Source organism: Podarcis filfolensis (genome assembly GCF_964270895.1).
Source record: "Podarcis filfolensis genome assembly, chromosome: 6".
In the NCBI taxonomy this organism is placed as follows: Eukaryota; Metazoa; Chordata; class Lepidosauria; order Squamata; family Lacertidae; genus Podarcis; species Podarcis filfolensis.
Window position 1 is genome coordinate 51,699,811 of NC_139609.1, and position 18,623 is coordinate 51,718,433.

Below are 18,623 nucleotides of genomic sequence, written 5' to 3' on the forward strand. Positions count from 1 at the left end.
AGTAAGAATTGCTTTAGAGCAGAGCCCACTGTCCAGCTCGCACTGGTGCCTTACAATGGATAGCAGAGAGGTATAACAAGAGACACACTTTGTATGCTAATATGTGCAATGTTAGCACAGGTTCTCTATTCACACCTTCCAGCTTCTTTGGGGAGGGGGATTGTTCCTTATGCTGGTGACCTTTAGCACACAAACAACCCACAAAACTCACCCCACGTGGCCTTGTGTCTGAATGGATATTGCCAGAGCAAAGTATATCCTTCGATGGTTTGATTGTATCTCTCAAGTGCAAAAATGACACTGGGCACAAAATTCAGCACCCTAAAAAACCCACAGCTTTCATATGGGGAAAACAGAGTTTCTAGCTCTCCTGAGGCTATGAAGACAAGCTTGGAAGTAGATGAGTGGCACTCCCCTATCAAATATCAGGAGGAGGGCTGAGCAGGATTTCTAGTGCCTGGATTTGTTCTGTTTCCCCCAGTAATAATCTAAAACAGAGGCAATTCTACAGAACATGCAAAGATAGTCAAATTGGCCTGCTTTAAAAAATTACATCAGTCAGACAATTCAGCGGTGTGATTTTTCAATAAGAATTTGAGCAAAATTGGCAAAGAATTTTGTTGCTGCTGTTGGTTACACTGCCCTAAACATTGTTAACAATATAATGGATCTTCTTTCCAAAGACTTGCTATCGGATGCTAAAAATGGGCCAATGTCTAGAATCTTGGACCTTAGAGACTTGAGCTCAAATCCCTGCCGAGCCATGAATTCACTGGGTATTGGGCACATCACACTCTCTCAGCCCCAATTATTCCTCTGCAAAACATGGATAATAACAACATATGGCACAGGTTTGTTGTGAGCTGGAATACAGGGGTGGGGGTGGGGAGATAGTGTTTTTGCACGGTGGCAGAACAATCCTATTGGGGAGGGGGAAAGATTCTGTGGTGCAGCTAAAAACACTTCTTAAACCCTGACAGCTTGCTGCCAGGCAAGGGTGGGGGTCAGGAGACTGCTTTTTCTTACCCTTTTCTTTGCCATTTCCCACCACCCTTCCCATTGCCGTCAGTGGGAGGAAATTAACCATGGCAGCGTACAGGCTGGCAAAGGGCTCCTCTTAAGGCCATGTTACGTGAATGAGGGTGCTTAGGATCCTGTGCATCCTCAATACAGAGACACCAAAGGATCCTTTCCCCCTGCCCCCCCCCACACTGTGTGGGACATCCCAACAGCAAGCCTTCTTCCACTTGGCAGGAGAGAAGCACTTATGATGCATCTAAGAGCTGCTCTGCTGTTCTGTGGTCACCTTTAGAAGCCTAAAAGTGCCATCGGGTAAGATTCAGCTGTGTTGCTGCACAAGCAGAATGAAGTCCACTCACTGAACAAGAATTAAGCTGCCTCTCCTCCCCTTTGCTCTGGAGGATGGGGGGGGGGTACCCAAAACAGGAGCATGTGGGAGTTCCCTTGCCAAGCAGACCTCATCCCACTCACATATATCCCAATTAATGCCATGTTGAATTCCACTTGTAGGCCTTTATTATTAAAAAAATTATTACTAGTAATAAAAGACGCCACAGCTTACTCAACAGCACTCTTATGGGGGGCTCAAGGCAAGACTTATTTCACAGCATTGCGTTTGGGAGTCTATCAGGGAGAGCTAGGGAGCTAATTACAAAACACATCTCAACTCTTTGTGTCCCCACATCAATACTTTCATAGATGTCTCCATTTGTTTTCATATCTCAAAGGAGAGAGAAAGAGAGAGACTTTGCACCATCATTGGCCAGAAAATGAGTAAAAAGGGGCTATTCATCCAATACAGGCCATGTTCATTTCTTGTTTGGTATCATAGCAGCATATATAAGTTATAACAATATGACCCTGTATTTGAAGGCAGTGAAAGCTAGTAATCATATGACTCCCTTAATGATGTGAATGCATTCACAAGGTGGAGTTTTTCTATTTAGAGCCTGAGGGCAAATTGGTTCTTTACCACAAAAACAGAAGGCTAATCTTCCCATGGAAATCTGTAGCAGGGGATTCAGGGTTAAAACTGGGGGCTGCACCTTCATGGAAGACAGCATTGCCAACATAAACTATATTCACCATCTTACTCTCTTGCAGCAAAAGCAACTGTCTTGTGGCACTTTAAATCAGGTCAACAAAACTTACAATGGCACAAGCTTTCGTGCACTATGGTTTACTTCCAATACGTACCCGCAGGAATACGGTTCACTTCCAATACATACCTGCTTTCTCCCCTTGCTCTGATATACATTCCCCTCCCCTCTATCTCTGATCTTGGAGGGTTGCTGTAGTGATAACAAAGAAAGGAGGCAAAAAAATGGCTTCACTAACTCCCCTGGGAGACATGAAGACAGAGGAGGAGCAGAGCGATGCAGGTGTGAGGCCCAAAGCTGCTGAAAGAGAAAAGGTCACCCTTGAGGAAGGGCAAGAGGAGAGGGACAGATGGAGAGATGGCACTGCTGAATGATGTCAGGAGGACCCCCCCAGAGGCCACCAGCAATGCATTCTCCATGATTAATAATGGATGTGGCATTTCTAGCTGCGCCAAGTGCCTTGCCATTTTAAAACTCATTTTAAATCTCTCATCCTCCTTCTGCGCACGCACACACATACACACACAACCTTGCGAGTTCCATCACTGCTGGGGTAGTTTAGTCAGTAGAGCATGACTCTTAATCTCATATGGGTTTGAGCCCCATGCTGGGCAAAAATATTCTTGCACCCTTGTGGTCCATCCCAACTCTACAATTCTATGATACTATTATTATTGTCACATTAGAAATGGGGAGCAGACCCAGGGCCACGCAGAGGCTAAGCTAGGAATGGAACCCTGAACTCCTAGATCCAACATTCTGTCTGAAAGTCCCTATTGAATCTCAGCATCAGAGAATGAGCTTTCTGGAAGACAGGCAAGCAAATTGAAACTTTATTATTCCCTTGAGAACATCAAGATGGATAGAGACGCCCTTCTAAAAGGATGCTTCTCTGCAGCTAAAAATAAGTCACAGGCTGGGGAGATCCATATGGGCTGTGCAACAGAAGAGACCCTGCTGGATTATCCGACAGTTTTATCTAACCTTAGGATCTGTGAAACATATGTCCACAAACAGGAAGAGCCAAAACCAGGGGAAGGGCCATAGCTCAGTGGCAGAGCATCTGCTTTGCATACAGAAAGTCTCAGGTCCAATCCCTTGCATCTCCAGATAGGCCTAGGAAAGACTCTTGTATGAAGCCCATGAGGGCTGCTATTAGTTAGTGGGGACAATATCAAGCTTTCTAAGTTCATTATTAAGTTATAGTGGCATGCTGCATAGTAATTCAATGTCATTTGTAGAGACTATGCTAGCCTTACAATTAGGTGGTCGTGGTGGAGATCTAGGAACATACTAATATGGAACAGCACTTTTGTTGCTGTAGCAGAAGAGGAAAGGTACATCCTGAATTCTTGGCACATGTGCTTCTGCTGCTTATGCACAACAAGGAATGAACGGAGGTTGGAGGACCTGATGCTATGAGCAGAGGGAAGATGTGGGAAAGTGGTCTGAGGCTGGATATGAAGCATAAATGGTTAATAAGTCATGGCACATCAAGGCATGGAGTGCAGGGCATATTGGAGGAAATGGAAACCAGATAGTCCAATAAGGGGTCTGTTCATCCAGCTGCAGGACCTGGAATGGTAGTGAAGGAGGCCTTATCAGAGATTGACAAGCAAAAGGACCAGGTGAGGTGGGATAGGGGATAATCCTCCAGCAGCCTGAGGATGGTGCCATTAAATGGTGCAGTAGGCACCATTTAAACATTTCTTCTGGGGCACTAAAACACCCACATAGCTTGCACATAGCTCCTGAGATAGGAATTTGATTCCAGATTCACTCTGGTTTAAGCAAAAGTGTTAATGGAGCTTTGCACACATGCTTCCAATTGCAAATGCAAATCAGGAGCAAACACCATAAACACAATCTATTTTTTAGGCAGTTATGTTACAGTCAGAGCTGCTTCTTAATAGGAAGGCTATTTGGATCTGTCACTTTCCACTTCCAAACCCCATTCAAGTACGTACGTCAATAGCTGATGACTTGGATTGTATTTTAAAAGGGTTTATTGATCATTTCAAAAAGAGCATACTAAAAAGGAAGATTCAATGCATAGGATTTATATCAAATACAATGGCATCTTTTTTTCCACCAGGGCTAAAAGCAGAACTGGCTTCCCAATGCAGCCAACATTTCACAAATGCCAAGGGTTTTTTTAAAAAATGAAACAAGGCAAACCTCTAGCATCCTCTCCCCCACCCTAAACCACAGCTTAGGAGTCAAATGAATGCAGCTTCTTGTGGCCCATCTTCTATACCCCTAACTTCTGCGATGAATTGTCCCAGAGAGAGGTGGGGCCAAGCGAGCCAGGATTCAAGTGCTGGCGTTTCATTATTCATGAGGACGGAGTGGTTTCTGCTTCCTTTCCCAATGTTACAATCAAGGTCACACTTCAGGCTGCGTGGATTTCAGGATGGCCACTGACGATCTATATACCTCGCTCCCCACCCCATACTTAAAATGACAGCTCTCCAAGCATCTCTTCGGAAGGGATGGTGGCAATCCCTCCGGGCTTCAGCAAAGGGCGATTTGCTCGTCTCTCTCTCTCTCTCTCTCCCCCCCCCATCTATCCTGCCCAAACGTGCCTCCTTCCGTTCCGCATCGCTGGCTATTTTTAGGCTTCAGGTGACGCGCCTCTTCGCCTTGCTCCCTTTTCCCTTTTCTCCACCCTTGGTCCACCTGCCTTCCTCCTCCCCAGTTGCTAGGCGAGATCCTTTTTCCATCCTCGCCTAGCAACCGGGAGTTTCCTCTCTCTCCCCCCCCCCCCCCGTCCTTTTGGTAAAGTGATGGAAACAAGCAGATCCTACCTGCGTACCGGGAAGAAACAGATGGAAGACGAAGGAGAAGGCGCGAGGAGGCGCCGCACCTGCCCCCAAAAGGGCTCACTCTTCCTTACCTTCCTTACCAGCGGGCTGCCCGCCCCGTCGGCGCGCCGTCGAGGAACAACTCTGGGACGCAGGACGGAAGGCGGCTGCGCTGGGCCGGGCGGACCTCTGACAACTCGCCGGGGAAAGTGCTCTGGCGGCTGGGCAATGGGAGGAAGGCAAAGCCGCGCGCCCTGACCTGACGCACGCCTCGGCTTACCCAGGTGGCCGCGCCGCGCTCGGGCCGCTCTTCGCCCAGTCGCTCCGCTGCTGCTGCCGCTTCTCCTCCTACTCCCCGAAGGCTCGCTCTTTCTGCGGCTCTGTCAGGTCCGTCGGCTCGTCGCCGTCGAGAGACCACGGAGCGGGCTGCGTCGTCGTCGCCACGAGAGCACCTTGGCGCTGCTCGCCTTTCCCCAGGCAAGGAGAGCGTCTTTTGGCCGGGCGCGCGTGACGTAGGCTTGAGTCACTCGCCGACGCGCGTCAGTGGGAAAGCGCGGGGCTTCGGCTGGCAACGGGCTCGGCTCGCCGCCCTTCGGGGATCCGGCGGCGGGAGGGGGTCGCGGGGTAGCAGCCAGCCGCCTCTCCCCCCCACACACCCGGCGCCCCAGAGCGGTGGCATGGGGGCCCGAGCGGGGTTAGACGCTGCTGCTGCTCCGCGGACCCTCGAGGCCCCTCCCCGGCAGGGCCAACCAACACCTGATGCTTCGGTGAAAGGCGCGCTTTTCCCGGCATGCCTCGGGCGAGCCGCTTGGGCACTGCGGGAAAGTGTCCGCAATCGCGAGCAGCCTGTGGTGTGGATGGACGTGCTGCCACCTGGAAGATCAGAAGAGTTCCAACGCATATAGGCAAGGCAGTATTATCAAGGGCCCAGAGTTTGGGTCTGAAGAATCAGGAACTTCCCAGTTCAGAGAGCTCAAGCTCTGGAGCAGTCTAAAGGCCACACACTTGAAAAGATCCAGCCAGGGCATCTTCACCACACAGACAGGGATCTGTCTAAAAAGTTGTGTGCTCCGAGTGGAAAGCAGAAGGGAAGAAGCCCAAACCAAGGAACTAGTGCCATCATCCAGTGGCGTAGCGTGGGGGGTGCAGGGGGGCCGGCCGCACCGGGCGCAACATCTGGGGGTTAGGGGGCGCAAATCCACAGGTTAGGGGGCGGAAATTACTTGCCTTGCCCCGGGTGCTGACAACCCACGCTACGCCACTGCCATCATCAGCTCCTGAAGTGGCACCAATGCCCTGAGGCCGCTTGTCCTTGTTTTGGTGTTTTAAATGGTAAAGCGCCTTTGGCAGAATGGCAGTATTATTCTGAAGGATCCACTAAGCACATTGCATAAAACGATGCAATGTAAATCACGTTCCTAGCCACTCTTACACATTCCACTGCTCAGGTGCCATATCCTCCACTCAAAGTCTTATTTTCATCTGGTCATGAGTGTCCCCACCCATTGCCCTCCATCCCATCTCCTCCCCCTCCCATTACTGGCGACTGATGGTCTGTTGTCCAGCTGTGAGCTTCTTAATCATTTCCCCCCAGGACTGGAGGCCTTCAGTGACCAAGAGCAGGGAGGGAGAGCCAGCTGTGGCAATTGGTTCTGCTGCGTGGTGGTGCAGTCCTTACTTCCCCACCCCCCAGAATGGAGGTCTGCTCACTGCCGAAGGGCAGAGTGGGAGGGGCCAAGTTCGGCAGCAATCGATGTAATTAACCACTCATGGCTGACCAAATTCTACCATGACCCACCCAGCCATAAAACACCAAGTCTCATTCTGGCATCACCCCCCAGTCTGCCAGATTCTGTATTGGTTCTATCTGATCTGCCACCATCCCCAGGTTCCAGGGGAACGGCACTTTTGACATAAAAAGGTGGCAGCTCTGATTCCAAACTGCTGTGCAAATGACAGCAGAGCTTGTCCATAAACCAAATATTTTGCTAATATGCTGCCAGTTTCATGCACCGATCAACAAAGGCAGACTATAAGCTTGTGGGTTCAACTTCCTTGTTCACTAAAACCCTAAGGTCCACTTAACTTCAGCCAGATGCAAAGTAATAGTGCACATGGAGAGTGGAGTCAATTGCCTGCTGAGCCCCATGAGCCACGAGATAGCCTGCATGTATAAGTACAAATCTACTACTGATCAGGAATTCTAACACCAACCCCTAAAACGGGTCAAAGGCAAACAAAGAACACCCTATTTTTTCAATCAAGGAACACTGAAGCTAAGAGACAAGTGATTAGCCCAAGGCCAGCCATGGCAGATGATTCTGCTGTGTAGGTGCCATTTTTGTGCGTCTAATAACACGCTAACTTCACTAATGTACGAAGTTGCTGTTGTTATTATAATTTAAACACCCTCAGTGTTGTTCTGTACATAACAATATGAGGGCCGTCAATGAAATAACTTTATTTCAGCTGTTTTGTAATCTATTAAAAACTGCAGCACCAGGAGCCTGGAGAAGGAAGTGAGTTCTTGAACACTTTGCTTGCTCCCCTGGGTTGCTGTCTTTTGATGAGGCAGTTGGTATGCGCTGCAAGGACTGGGGCAAGTGCCCCCTCCCTGCCTGATGCAGAGCTTGGAGAGAGGGTGCATTCAGTCTTGCAGCCTCCTGCATGAGCTCCTGGCTGGTCAAGGAGCATAAAAGCTCAGCTCAGCTGCTCGCTGGGACAGGATAGTGCCAACATGTGAAGCTACTGGGCCAAGTTCCAGCTGCTGGTTTTGGTGTATAAAGCCTATGCAGCTTGGGACCAGGATATGTGAAAGATCACCTTGCCCCTTATATACCCAACCCATCACTGTGCTGTGCAGCTGAAGTCCTCCTGCAGATGCCACATTATCAGGAGGGTCTGCTTCTCACAGCTGCGTCTTAGTGCTATCCTTTAGAATTCCCTTCCCTTAAATATTAGGCAGGTGCCATCTCTGTTGTCTTTTCAGCACCTACTTCCAACCAGCTTTTAAGTCAAGATCTTTCCCCAGCCTACATCTCTACTGGAATCATGTAAGGACATTTTTATTGTTTTATCAGTTGTTGGTTCTGGGCTCCTTCCTTTGGGTGGAAGGGCAGGATATAAGTTTAATAAACAAATAAATATTAAATATAAATGCATTTGCACCCATATTGCAATAACCTCAATATGGGTGTCTTTCTTGATGGTGCAGGTATTTAAAAAGAAAAACTGCCTGTGGGTAAAGACTTCATCCAAGCACATAGCACATTGGCAACTCAGTTAGATTTTCATTATCCATTTTATCTGCTGGCCTGGATGTTTGATCTATGGATGTTTGTTACCTTTCCTTTTCCCTTCTTTTACCTCCACCCTGCCTGTCCAATAAAGTTATTTATATTTTGACATTTGGCTTCCTTGGTTTTTTAAATGGCAATTTATCAGAATTTTCCCTGTGTGCTTAAGATAGTGGGTTATGTCCCTTGAGACATCTCACAAAATACCGTCAAGTTCTGTGTCTTTCGAGACATAAATCAAATGTTCTCTTCTTGTTTATAATTTTTTTCTAAAGCAGGGTAGAAGGCAGGAGTCTGAGTTAGGGCAAAGAAACTCCTCAAGAGCTGGACAGCCTTAGGTGTGACAAGAGGTTCATTCTGTTTGGTGGGAGTCTTTTCTTTTCTCTCTTTCTCTTTTTGGTGGAAAGGGGATTATTTTATAAGAAAAAGGTCCCCACTAAAATACATTCCAGCAGGCCTATCACCTTATTTATCCGTTGTGCAGAACCTAGCTCATTTAGATGTTTAACAAATTTGTGATTCTGCACTGACAATTTAACGAAGAAAGGCTACCACAGCATTAAAAAGAGAAGCCATCTTTCCTATTGCTTCTCATGTCCTACTGAGCAGAGCAATCCTAGTCCCAGATATGTGCTGCAGGAGGGAGCCAGGTGTTTCTCTCGGCTGGGGCACTGGTGGTGGTGGTGGTGGTGAGGATCTGCTTCCACAAAAGCTGCTAATGTGCCCACTGATGGCACAAACTACTGATGACCTAAGCCCTGAATACGGTAGAATGCGGGCAGGGCAGGGCTGGCAAGGATCCACTGGATCCTAAGCTGGTCCAGCCTCCAGAGAAGAGTTCAATCTGCATCTTTCTGCTGTGCAAGCAGACTGGCAAAGCAAAAATTAAGAAAATAATATCCGGACACCTCCACCCATCTTTCCCCCTGGCTGGTAAGTTAAAGCAGCAATAACCAGCAGTGGGTTAACTCTTTCCCCTTCACCCTCTCCCATCATTTTTCTGCTATAAGCAGTCCCCACCCCAAACTGTTATTTGCTCTGCCAAAGAAAGCTTATGGATACTGCTAAGTCCTCCAGATCCAGATCCAACTTTCTGCCTGCTGGATCACATTATTCATATTTCACCTAGGGGATAACAAAATGTTTAAGGTTGGGCTGAATAAGAAAGGGGGCAAAAATGGGTACCTATAGTTAGGGATGGGGGAGAATATTGATTCAGTTCACATTTAGAGGTGAATCCATCAGATTCTCACTTTCCAAAACAAGGCAAGAAACAAAACAGAACTAAACTTTGAAATTTGCGCTCATCCAAATTTTGTGATGTAGTTCCCAAATGACTTTGCAAAAAATCAAATATGAGGTTAAAGTGTGCATAAAAAAGAATATATTGGTGAAAATAGCAAACAAATATGCATCATATTCGGAAAGAATGTTTGCAAAAATGTGTACATCAGCTAAAATTGCATTCAAAAATGTGTTTATTAGGAGAAATTTGCATTAAAATACTGAATAATTTTCATGACAATTTTTTCAAAGATTGCTGCAGAAATGTGGTGAACTGAATTTAAGATTGGAGAAATGAGAAACCAAGCAACCAAAAATTCTCAGATTCAACCCTGTAATAGGTGATCCCACATCTCGCCTTGTGCTGCCAACAGCCGCTGGCTCCTGCTTCCTATTTGCATGGAAAAACCAAAGAGAAATCTCTTTGTTTAAGAAACGATCATGGGTTGCTGTATGGCTTTTCCTTCATGTGTTCTTGGAGCAGCCATCAGCAGCTTATGTTCAAAGATGTGGTTTGACCTATGTATTGAGAAGTCTGAGTAGGTTTGTGAGAGGATCACATGATGAAAAAATTAATATGAATTTTAAACCAGCCTGATCTAAGCTTGCTCAGAGATTGTATAAGCTACCGAGAACCCTTCCTTCTCTGCTTTAATTCACAGACTTGGGGGATTTGTATAATGCACGCTTGTAAAGAATAATGCCCTTCCCCACCGGAATCAGCGTGAATATGAAACATGATGCTCAAAGACAGATGTGATTCCATAAATTCACAAACAGCAACCTATAAATAACTTGCTGGTTATGCAGCCGCCCTCCTATGATCCTGATTCTTACATCTTACAGCTGCCATGTGTCTCCATGGTGATAGAATCACATGACCACCAGCCATTCATTCATAGCTGTTTCAAGCTGATGGAGAGGGAAGGTGGGATGGGGGGGGGGGAGGAATAATTTGGAGAAATCAACATTTGGGTTTTTGTGGGAAGGAAAGTCAAAACACAAGGAGATAAAGACTGATCTTGGCAAGTATGGATGCTGACGAGAGAGGATTTTGCAGGCTGCTGTTTTAGGAAGCATTAGGAAAAAGGTAGTGTTTTAATAGTAACAAGACTGGGTCAGAGCTGAAGCTGCCATCTCCTCATCCCATGAGCCCTTTGAGAGTTGTATGCAGCAGGGAAATGCTCAGCAAGCACAGTTTCTTTGGTTACGATGCAGACGTCGTGACTGTCTGAGTTTTCTCTAAATTGCACCCTTTCAAGCTTCAGCTGCCATCTTTAAGACCAGGAAGTAGCCCACCTTGTCAGGTCAGTAAGCCATTTAGAGGGCTGTCCCAGCAGCAGACACTGCTAGTGCTTTCTGAAGAAGCAATATGGTAAGTGGATGCCCCAGTGTGCTAGACATTAACAGGCTAGGAATAAAATGTTATGCCTCCCTGCTCGGGGCCGAAGCCCCTTTTCAATGGTACAGAGAGGAGGAAATTGGAAGCAAGGAAATAGCATCCCCTTTGGAATCTGCACCCTCATGTTATTTTGTCTTTTAGAGATACTGAGGATGCCTTATAAAATGTCAGCAAGAGCTGACAGAGATGATTTCCTTCAGGTTTCATGTGTTTCTCTCTGAGGTTTCTAGAGGCAAGGGGAATGCCCCCTGATGCTAGTGTACATGCATGCAGTGCAACACTGGTATGCCGACATACAAAATGATAAATAATGTGCTGCTACATAAAGGCAAAATGAGGAATCACTTTACACTTGCAACTGGGGTGGTACAGAGAGTTACACTCTGAACATGAGTCATCACGATGCCATTACGGGAATAGCAAGTGCTGATTATTTGAGAAGCACTAAGCTCAGAAAGATGTAGAAAACAATTGTGTAATGTTACTCTGCATTGACTACTCTTCCAATTAGTACTGTGCTCTGTTCTAATTTTAGCTGAATGAAAAATGCAATAAGGTTGAGTTTACCCTATGGACAAACCAGGAAGAACTATTCCCTAGACTAGAGAAAAGAGCCTCTGTTTTTTTTTCCCGAAGTAAATTGCCCCCACCTTTGAATGTCCTGGATTTCTGTAGAGTCTTGTCTAGGGGCTCACTCACACAACCATTGCTTACACAGGAAAGCCAAAACTACGTTAACTTTCCTGGCAGATTAAAGTGTATCCAGCGAATGTTCCAGTATGTATCCTGGTCACAATTCTTCACATCTTGCATGGTCTGGCTTACTTTCCACAATACTTTTCATGACATAAGTAGGGAGCAGATTCTGCAACAAGCATCAAAGCATTCACAGGACTAGTTCAGCTTCCCAAAGTTCATTGCAGAGACACATTACTGCTGCTGAAGAAACTACATCACACAGAATGTGACTGCGGGAACAAGCCCTACATTATCAGGGCAGATTTTAGCATGGCAACTTGCATGCAAATGTGGCACTGCTTTGCTCAGGGATTAGAATCTAGTGGCCCTCCAGATGTTCTTGGATTCCAGCACCCACCTTTCCCACACAGCCTGGTCAATAACAAGGGATGATGGGAGCCCTAGTCCAGCAACATCTGGAAGCCACTGGGTTCCCCACCCCTGGCTGGGTCAGAGCAAAAGCTCATCTTGCCCAGAACCCCAACAAACACAAGTCCAAACACACACACACACACACACACACACACACCACTTCCACTGTCAGAGGAAGTATGTCTCTGCTGGGAATCACAAATAGGGAGTGTGCTGTTGCATTCAGTTCCTGCTCACAGGCTTTCTACATACTTCTGGTTGTTCACTGGGGGATGCCAGACTACCTGATCCATGAAATATCTTTTTGAGTTCTTATGTTCAAATGAGAGAGGTAGCCACCACCACATGCTCAGCTTTTGAATATCATGATCCCATTTTCACTAGCCCTGTGCCAAGTCCTGCCTTTAAATTTCCAGATAATCATTATCTCCTGTGAAAGAGGGTGTTTTATCATATGCCTTTTATCTCGGGGTGAAATTCTAGGAACTTCTAGGTTTAGAAGAGATTGCATTTACCTACAAGTGGCTTTGGGTTGGGGAGGACATGAATTAATGTCCTCTTCCATTATAGAACAACCCCTGGATGGTCTGTTGTCTTCCCACCTTGCAGTTCCTCAAAACCATATGTAGGGGCACTTGGGAAGGTTGCAGAATGCAGACCACCAAGGAGATGATTTGGAGAATAAAAAAAAAAAACGACACTCAAAGAAATACCCTCCAGCCACCTCAAAAGTAAGTGAAGTGCAGCAAAAACCCAGCACCCCACCTAGGAGAAAATCATTCTTTATTTATTGATGGAGAATAACTGAAAAACACTGGGAGGCTTTTTTTGTTTGTTTTTTACACAGCGCTAATTCTAATGATTCTGGCTAAAATTCACAAAATATATAAGCCTTCAGCTAAACGAAGGGATAGATTTAATGTCAAGCCAATAAGCAAGCCGAGGCAAACAGTCCATAGTTAATTGCAAATAAGCAAGCAAGCTGAAGGATGCAGTTCTGAGCTCCATTCATCAACCAGCTGCAACAACTAATAGGGGGCAGTCAAACATGAACCAGCAGCTGGTCCCTTCAATGCTATCCCTTTCCAGGAACTGCTCCCGGCTTTTATTTCGTTGGCTGCCTAGCTGGGGCAGTTAAGCAAAGCAGATGGGGAACTGGTTAGCCAGCCATTTGTACAAAAAGGCCGTTCACTGAATGAAATAATTCTGTTTTGGCTGCCAGACACTTCAGAAAAGGATGGGAAAGAAACAATGTTTTAGTAGCTGCAATTTTACTCTCCTGCCCTCACACCCTTTAATCTCCTGCCTAGGTTTGTGCTTCAAAAGGGCAGCTCATGTTTCACAACTGTCATGTGATTTCTTCCCTCAACCCGGGAGTATATTTTAAGCCTCTCCTTGACGTCACGCGCTTCTCCATCTCAACAGGACCTTGTTTTGTCGGTTTTCAGGGATTAGACTATTACTGTCCAGCGTGCTCTCGTTCTTCCCATCATAAGGCAATTAATGCTCGCTAAACTGCAGTATGGGCAGATGGAGGGAGGGAGGTGATGTTCTTCTTCACCACTGTCCTTCGGTGGTCATGAAAGCATCATTTCCTCCTGAATCACCCTAAATCAGGACCACACTACAGCAGCGTCTCTCAGCACGTGAAAAAGCAAGTGCTCAGAGGCTGCTTAAGATCTATATTTAGTCAAACAAAATGACTCTCCCCCATTTCCCTCTATTTCTCCGTAACATCTGAATCAGGTGAGGCTGTGAAATTTCATACAAGCACCTTGGTGTATATAGCGCTGGGTGGAACGAGGACCAATAAACTGAGACTGAATCCTGGCAAGAATGGGGCCCAGCAGCGGGTGAGCCGTTTGTGGTTCTGGGTGATAGATCAGTTGGCTGTTCTGGAAAGGACTGTTTTCCCTTAGGATCAGGTATATAGCTTGGTGGTAATCGTCATTGATCCATCATCACTGCTTGTGTGCCTTTTCTCACCTTTGGCTGGGATGCCAGCGACACCATTCCTGGACAGGAAAAGCTTGGACACACAGGAGACTATGGAGCAGTAACCTCAACATTAGCTTACTGCAATGCACTCTATGGGAAACTGCCCTGCGGTCTGGTCAGGAAGCTGAAGCTGGGGCTGAAGGCAGCATCTAGTTAGTGGAGCAGCCTGCCGCCAGCATACAACAGCCCTGTTTGTTGAGGGGACACTGCCTGGCCAAAGCTCCCACTTTTCATGCTCCTCATGTAGGCACAGATGCAGACATATTAGCTCCAGTGTTGGCTATATTACTGACAGATTTTTCTCTCCCTCAGTCCTTTTTATGCGTTTCATCTCATTAAACAATTCCACCTTCCACGGCTGCCTCAAACTTCATTCCTCTGGCTTTGGTGTTTACAAACAGAATTATTACTGCATGCTAATTAAGCACTTGGTTACTGCCAATTTAATTTTACCCCAAAGGAATGTTTGGTGGTTTGATGGGAACTGTGGAGGGCAGAGTGCCTACAACACTGTTATTAGACCAGTGGTTCATGGTGCTGAGCTTGATTGCTTCAATGCCTAGGAAAAGCTCAATGCACAGCACTCTTGCTGTAACAGCCAATATTACATAAATATGCGATCTATGGCTCCTTCCCATATTACTTTTCCATATATGAAAAATCAATTTCCATGCAGCAGGGGTGGGAAGCCTGTGATCCTCCAGATTCACCTCTTGTCAGTCCCAGCTCCCATCAGCCCTAGCCAGCATGGCCAAGGGTCAGGAATGAGGGCAACTGGAGTCCAAGAACATCTGGGTGGCCATCGCACAATACAGGAAAAGGTGTGCATTTTGTAATGTATAGAGAAGATGGATTCATGGGCTGGTCAGTCATGACAGACATGCATGTACCTGTTACAGAAACAACACTCAGGCAACCCTTTATATATTACCAAAGGGACACTTTTTCTACATGGGCATTAATTTTCTCTTATGAAAAGACATAAAATAATCATACCCTAGGGCTGGGAGACAAACTATGGTTCTGCAAACATAGTTGCTCTTTTTTCCAGTACTTAGTAGTAGTAGTAGTAGTAGTAGTAGTAGCAGCAGCAGCAGCAGCAGCAGATCATCCTCCATCTGTAGATCTCAGGGTGGTTTGATGACTTCTGCAGTCATTGAGTGATGAGAATCAAAAAGAATTAAGTTTTCTTGATTCTCTTCAGCAGTCAATGTTTGGTCAAGCTCAAATGTTGTCCAAAATGTGGTGGCTGCAGACTTCATCATGCACTGAATCACTTCAGACAAACTATGGCTCGTCCTTTGATCTGAATAGCTCTGTTGGAGCTGCTGGCACATATTACACCTTTGATTCAACATCTACACCTGAGCCTGACTCTAATTATGGTCCATCACACTTTCTAAGATGGACTAAATTTACCATATATATGCCAGGTAAGAACTGCAAGGAGACAAGGAGGTATTCTCCATGTCTATCTCTCAGCTGTGGAATATCCTTCCTCTTATGTGACCATAGCCCAAAAGCAATGTAAAACTCTTTTAAAAAAAAAGTTGGCTTTGGCCGACGAGATGTGGTGGCATGAAAGTACCATTTTAACATTTGCAGAGTTTTATGTTTAAAGTATGTCCCTCCCCATGAGACAATTTGATGCTATGCACATGTGAATCAAAAAGTCAGACGAGATCTTAGGTCATCGAGTCCAACCTGTTGCCTCAATGTAACATCTATAATGCAGGATGCAATTACAGCATCCATGAGAGATCCAGGCTCTGCTCAAATTCCTCTAGCAAAAGATAGCCAGCCGCCCCACTCCCCAGCCGCCCACTTCTTGAGGCAGTCTGTTCTGTTGTTGAACAGCGCTTACTGTTAGGGTGTTTCTCCTCATTTTTATGCAAGATCTGCTTCGCTGCAATTTCCACCCATTGGCTCTGGTCCTGCCCTCTGGAGCAACAGAGAATAAGTCTGCTCCACTCTCTGCATGGCAACCTTTTAGATGTTTGAAGACAGCGATCTCATCTCCACAGCAGGGTGTAGCAGGGTGTTTTCATAAGTCTGGTGCTTTAATTGCCCCACTCCCTCTGTAGTGAAATGTCAGTTTTAATCTCCAGTTCTGAAAACATTCCTTCACTTCTGCTGAGTTCTTGGGTAGTTATCTCAGTGGAGGAACACAATGACAAGTTGGGAACCATGTCAAAACGAGCATTTCAGAAGCAGCTTGCTGATACCAGCTTAGTATATGTGAAGAAACAACAACCCACTACTAATTGGGAGACTGCTTTCTTGGGAAGTGGAGTGGAATAGCTCTACTTGGAGGTAGGGGAACAGTCACTTCTCATGCAGATCCATTTATACGCAGATATCAGGGCTGCACAGAATCCAATACATTTGCTGGGGGAAACATGTAAAATGGATCCTGGGAATGGTTCTTCAACTGTTTGCTTGAGCTCCAGCACAAAATTGGGAAGCTGCCACAGAAATGCTTGAGTTCCTTCCTGTGGTCCTGGGTAGCCGGCCAGCCATATGCTCCCATATGACACATTGACTTTAAGAAAATAATGTTTGATTCAATGTACAGAGAGATGATGTACAAGGACAAACCATGACAATTGTCCATCTCAACCAGGGCTGTCAGGCTCAACCAGTTCATGTAGTCTTGCTAGAAATCTTCCACTTTTTGGACACCGGTATTTTAAATAGGCATGCCAAAGATAGAACCAAGGACCATGTATCTGTGAAGCACATGCTGCCTTACATGTAACTGGATACAAGCCTAGTGTGATGGTGGTGGTGGTGGAGATAAACCTATGATAGAGCCAGGTCTGAAACAGGGAGACTGTTTTCATAGGTGTTTTTGCACCTCCCTCAGGATGCTCCATTTATGGTGATTTTTCAGGGTGTGGCTCCTTCCCCAAAAAACCCTATTCATGGGAGAAGACAGAACATACCAACCTGCCGCCAAGACAATGGTGCTGATGAGTCCTGCCTTGCCGTGCTGTCAGACAATTAAATGGCCGGTGCAGTATGATAACACAGGGAGCATTGAGACAATGCAGGCTTCCTTCATTCAAGAGTGAATGTAAATTAGGGCTTCATTGGGCCTTAGGAATATTGGACATTGCCAGCTCTGATTTGCTGTGTGGTGCCATGATGTCACCACACTAGGAACAAGGCAGCCAGTTAGCTGGGATCACACAGACAGAAATGAGATGACCGGGGCGGAGGTGGGGGAATGACACCAAAGCAGCAGTCAGTAGGGGTAAACACATTCAGGGGCTGTTTAGTGAACTTTTCGCCTTCCCTTTCATGCCAAAACTGTTTGCCTGTGAAAAATCTGGCACAGGACTAGTTTCAATACCAACTGAAGCTCTGGTCCTTTTAAAAATGGTCATCTTCATTTACTAAACCTCCTTCCTCCTTGGTACATAAAGACACAGCTCCATGTTCCATACACCATCACTATTTTAATTTTCGCTTAGACCTCTCTAAATAAGTCTACTCAAGAGTTCTTCCAGCACCACCTTCCTCCTAGCATTTCTTGTGGCTCAGTCTGGGTCGCTTTATCCTCCCTGGATTCAGACACTGGGGCTGTGGGGTGCCCCTCTTGCTGGGGGAGCTCACCTGTAGCCACCGGTTCACCTTCACCTTCCTCAGGACTTAGGAGGTCCCCTGCTAACTCTTCGATGTTTTCCAGACTCAGCAAGCCAAGGCCTTTGTAGTAGTCGTTCAGCACCCGCTCGAGAACCCTCACTGCGTCGGAAGTTCTGAAATGTTTCTCCAGGACTTGCGAGAGTCGATACCACACTGAGTGGGGCTGGGCAGCGGTCGGCTTTGAGGGCTCCTCAGGATGAGCTTGCTCAGATTTTTTAATGACCAGATAGAGGATGGACTCTGGGCCAATGAGATAGTCTGATAATTTGTGCTCCCCCTCCAGCACTTTCCCCTGGAACAACAGGGTCTGCTGGTTCTCGGGGACATTGAGCTCTTCACACACCAGGCTTTTCACCAGAGAGATCCTCTCCTCGCCAGACACCTGAAGGCGGCACTGCTGCCCAAGCAGCCTCTTCACTGTGAGCAGCATCGCCTTGCTCAATGGGCTAGAAAATCAAGCCCTGCCTGAATAAGGGAATGGGAAGGGACAAAGAGGAAAGCAGCGATTGGCTGATTTTCCTCTGATGTCACAATTCTACCGGGGCCGGTCACTGTGAACTTTAGCTGTTGAACAAAGGGGGGAAGTTTGGATGGGGGATAATTTCAATTCAGATTGCACTTTGATATGATTACTCCCTAATTTGCACTTCCTGATACAGCACAAACTGAAATCAATATTCTTTGAAATTCACACTTCTCTGCATTTTGCAATGCAGTGAAATAATAATAATAATAATAATAAATTTTATTTATATCCCGCCCTCCCCAGCCGAAGCTGGGCTCAGGGCGGCTAACAACAATCAAAATAATCCAACATTCTAAAAACATTCATTATAAAATTAATTAAAATCAAATTAAAATCAAATTGATGGCAACCATTAAGCAAAATTCTGTGCAGATTGCCAGAGGAGGGGGTCAGGCTGTGCCCTGACCAAAGGCCTGGTGGAACAGCTCTGTCTTG

The 18,623-nt window shown here is 46.3% G+C and overlaps 2 protein-coding genes across 3 annotated transcripts in view; both read right to left on the reverse strand.

Moving 5' to 3' along the window:
* Positions 1 to 5,360, reverse strand: part of SLC6A17 (solute carrier family 6 member 17) — a 29,465-nt gene extending 24,105 nt beyond the window's left edge. Inside the window, exon 1 of one of the 2 annotated variants that reach the window (XM_083617806.1) lies at positions 5,017 to 5,360. The gene's annotated coding sequence lies outside the window, so the exon portion shown is untranslated. Of the gene's footprint in view, positions 1 to 4,575; positions 4,679 to 5,016 lie in introns of those variants that run through there. The other variant, XM_083617807.1, reaches the window with a different exon arrangement.
* A 12,095-nt stretch (positions 5,361 to 17,455) lies between these two features.
* UBL4B (ubiquitin like 4B) lies at positions 17,456 to 18,149 on the reverse strand. Its single transcript, XM_083619653.1, has one exon. It carries the CDS (start codon positions 18,090 to 18,092, stop codon positions 17,511 to 17,513), a length of 582 nt encoding a protein of 193 aa, XP_083475779.1. The 5' UTR covers positions 18,093 to 18,149; the 3' UTR covers positions 17,456 to 17,510.
* Between the last annotated feature and the right edge of the window lie 474 nt (positions 18,150 to 18,623).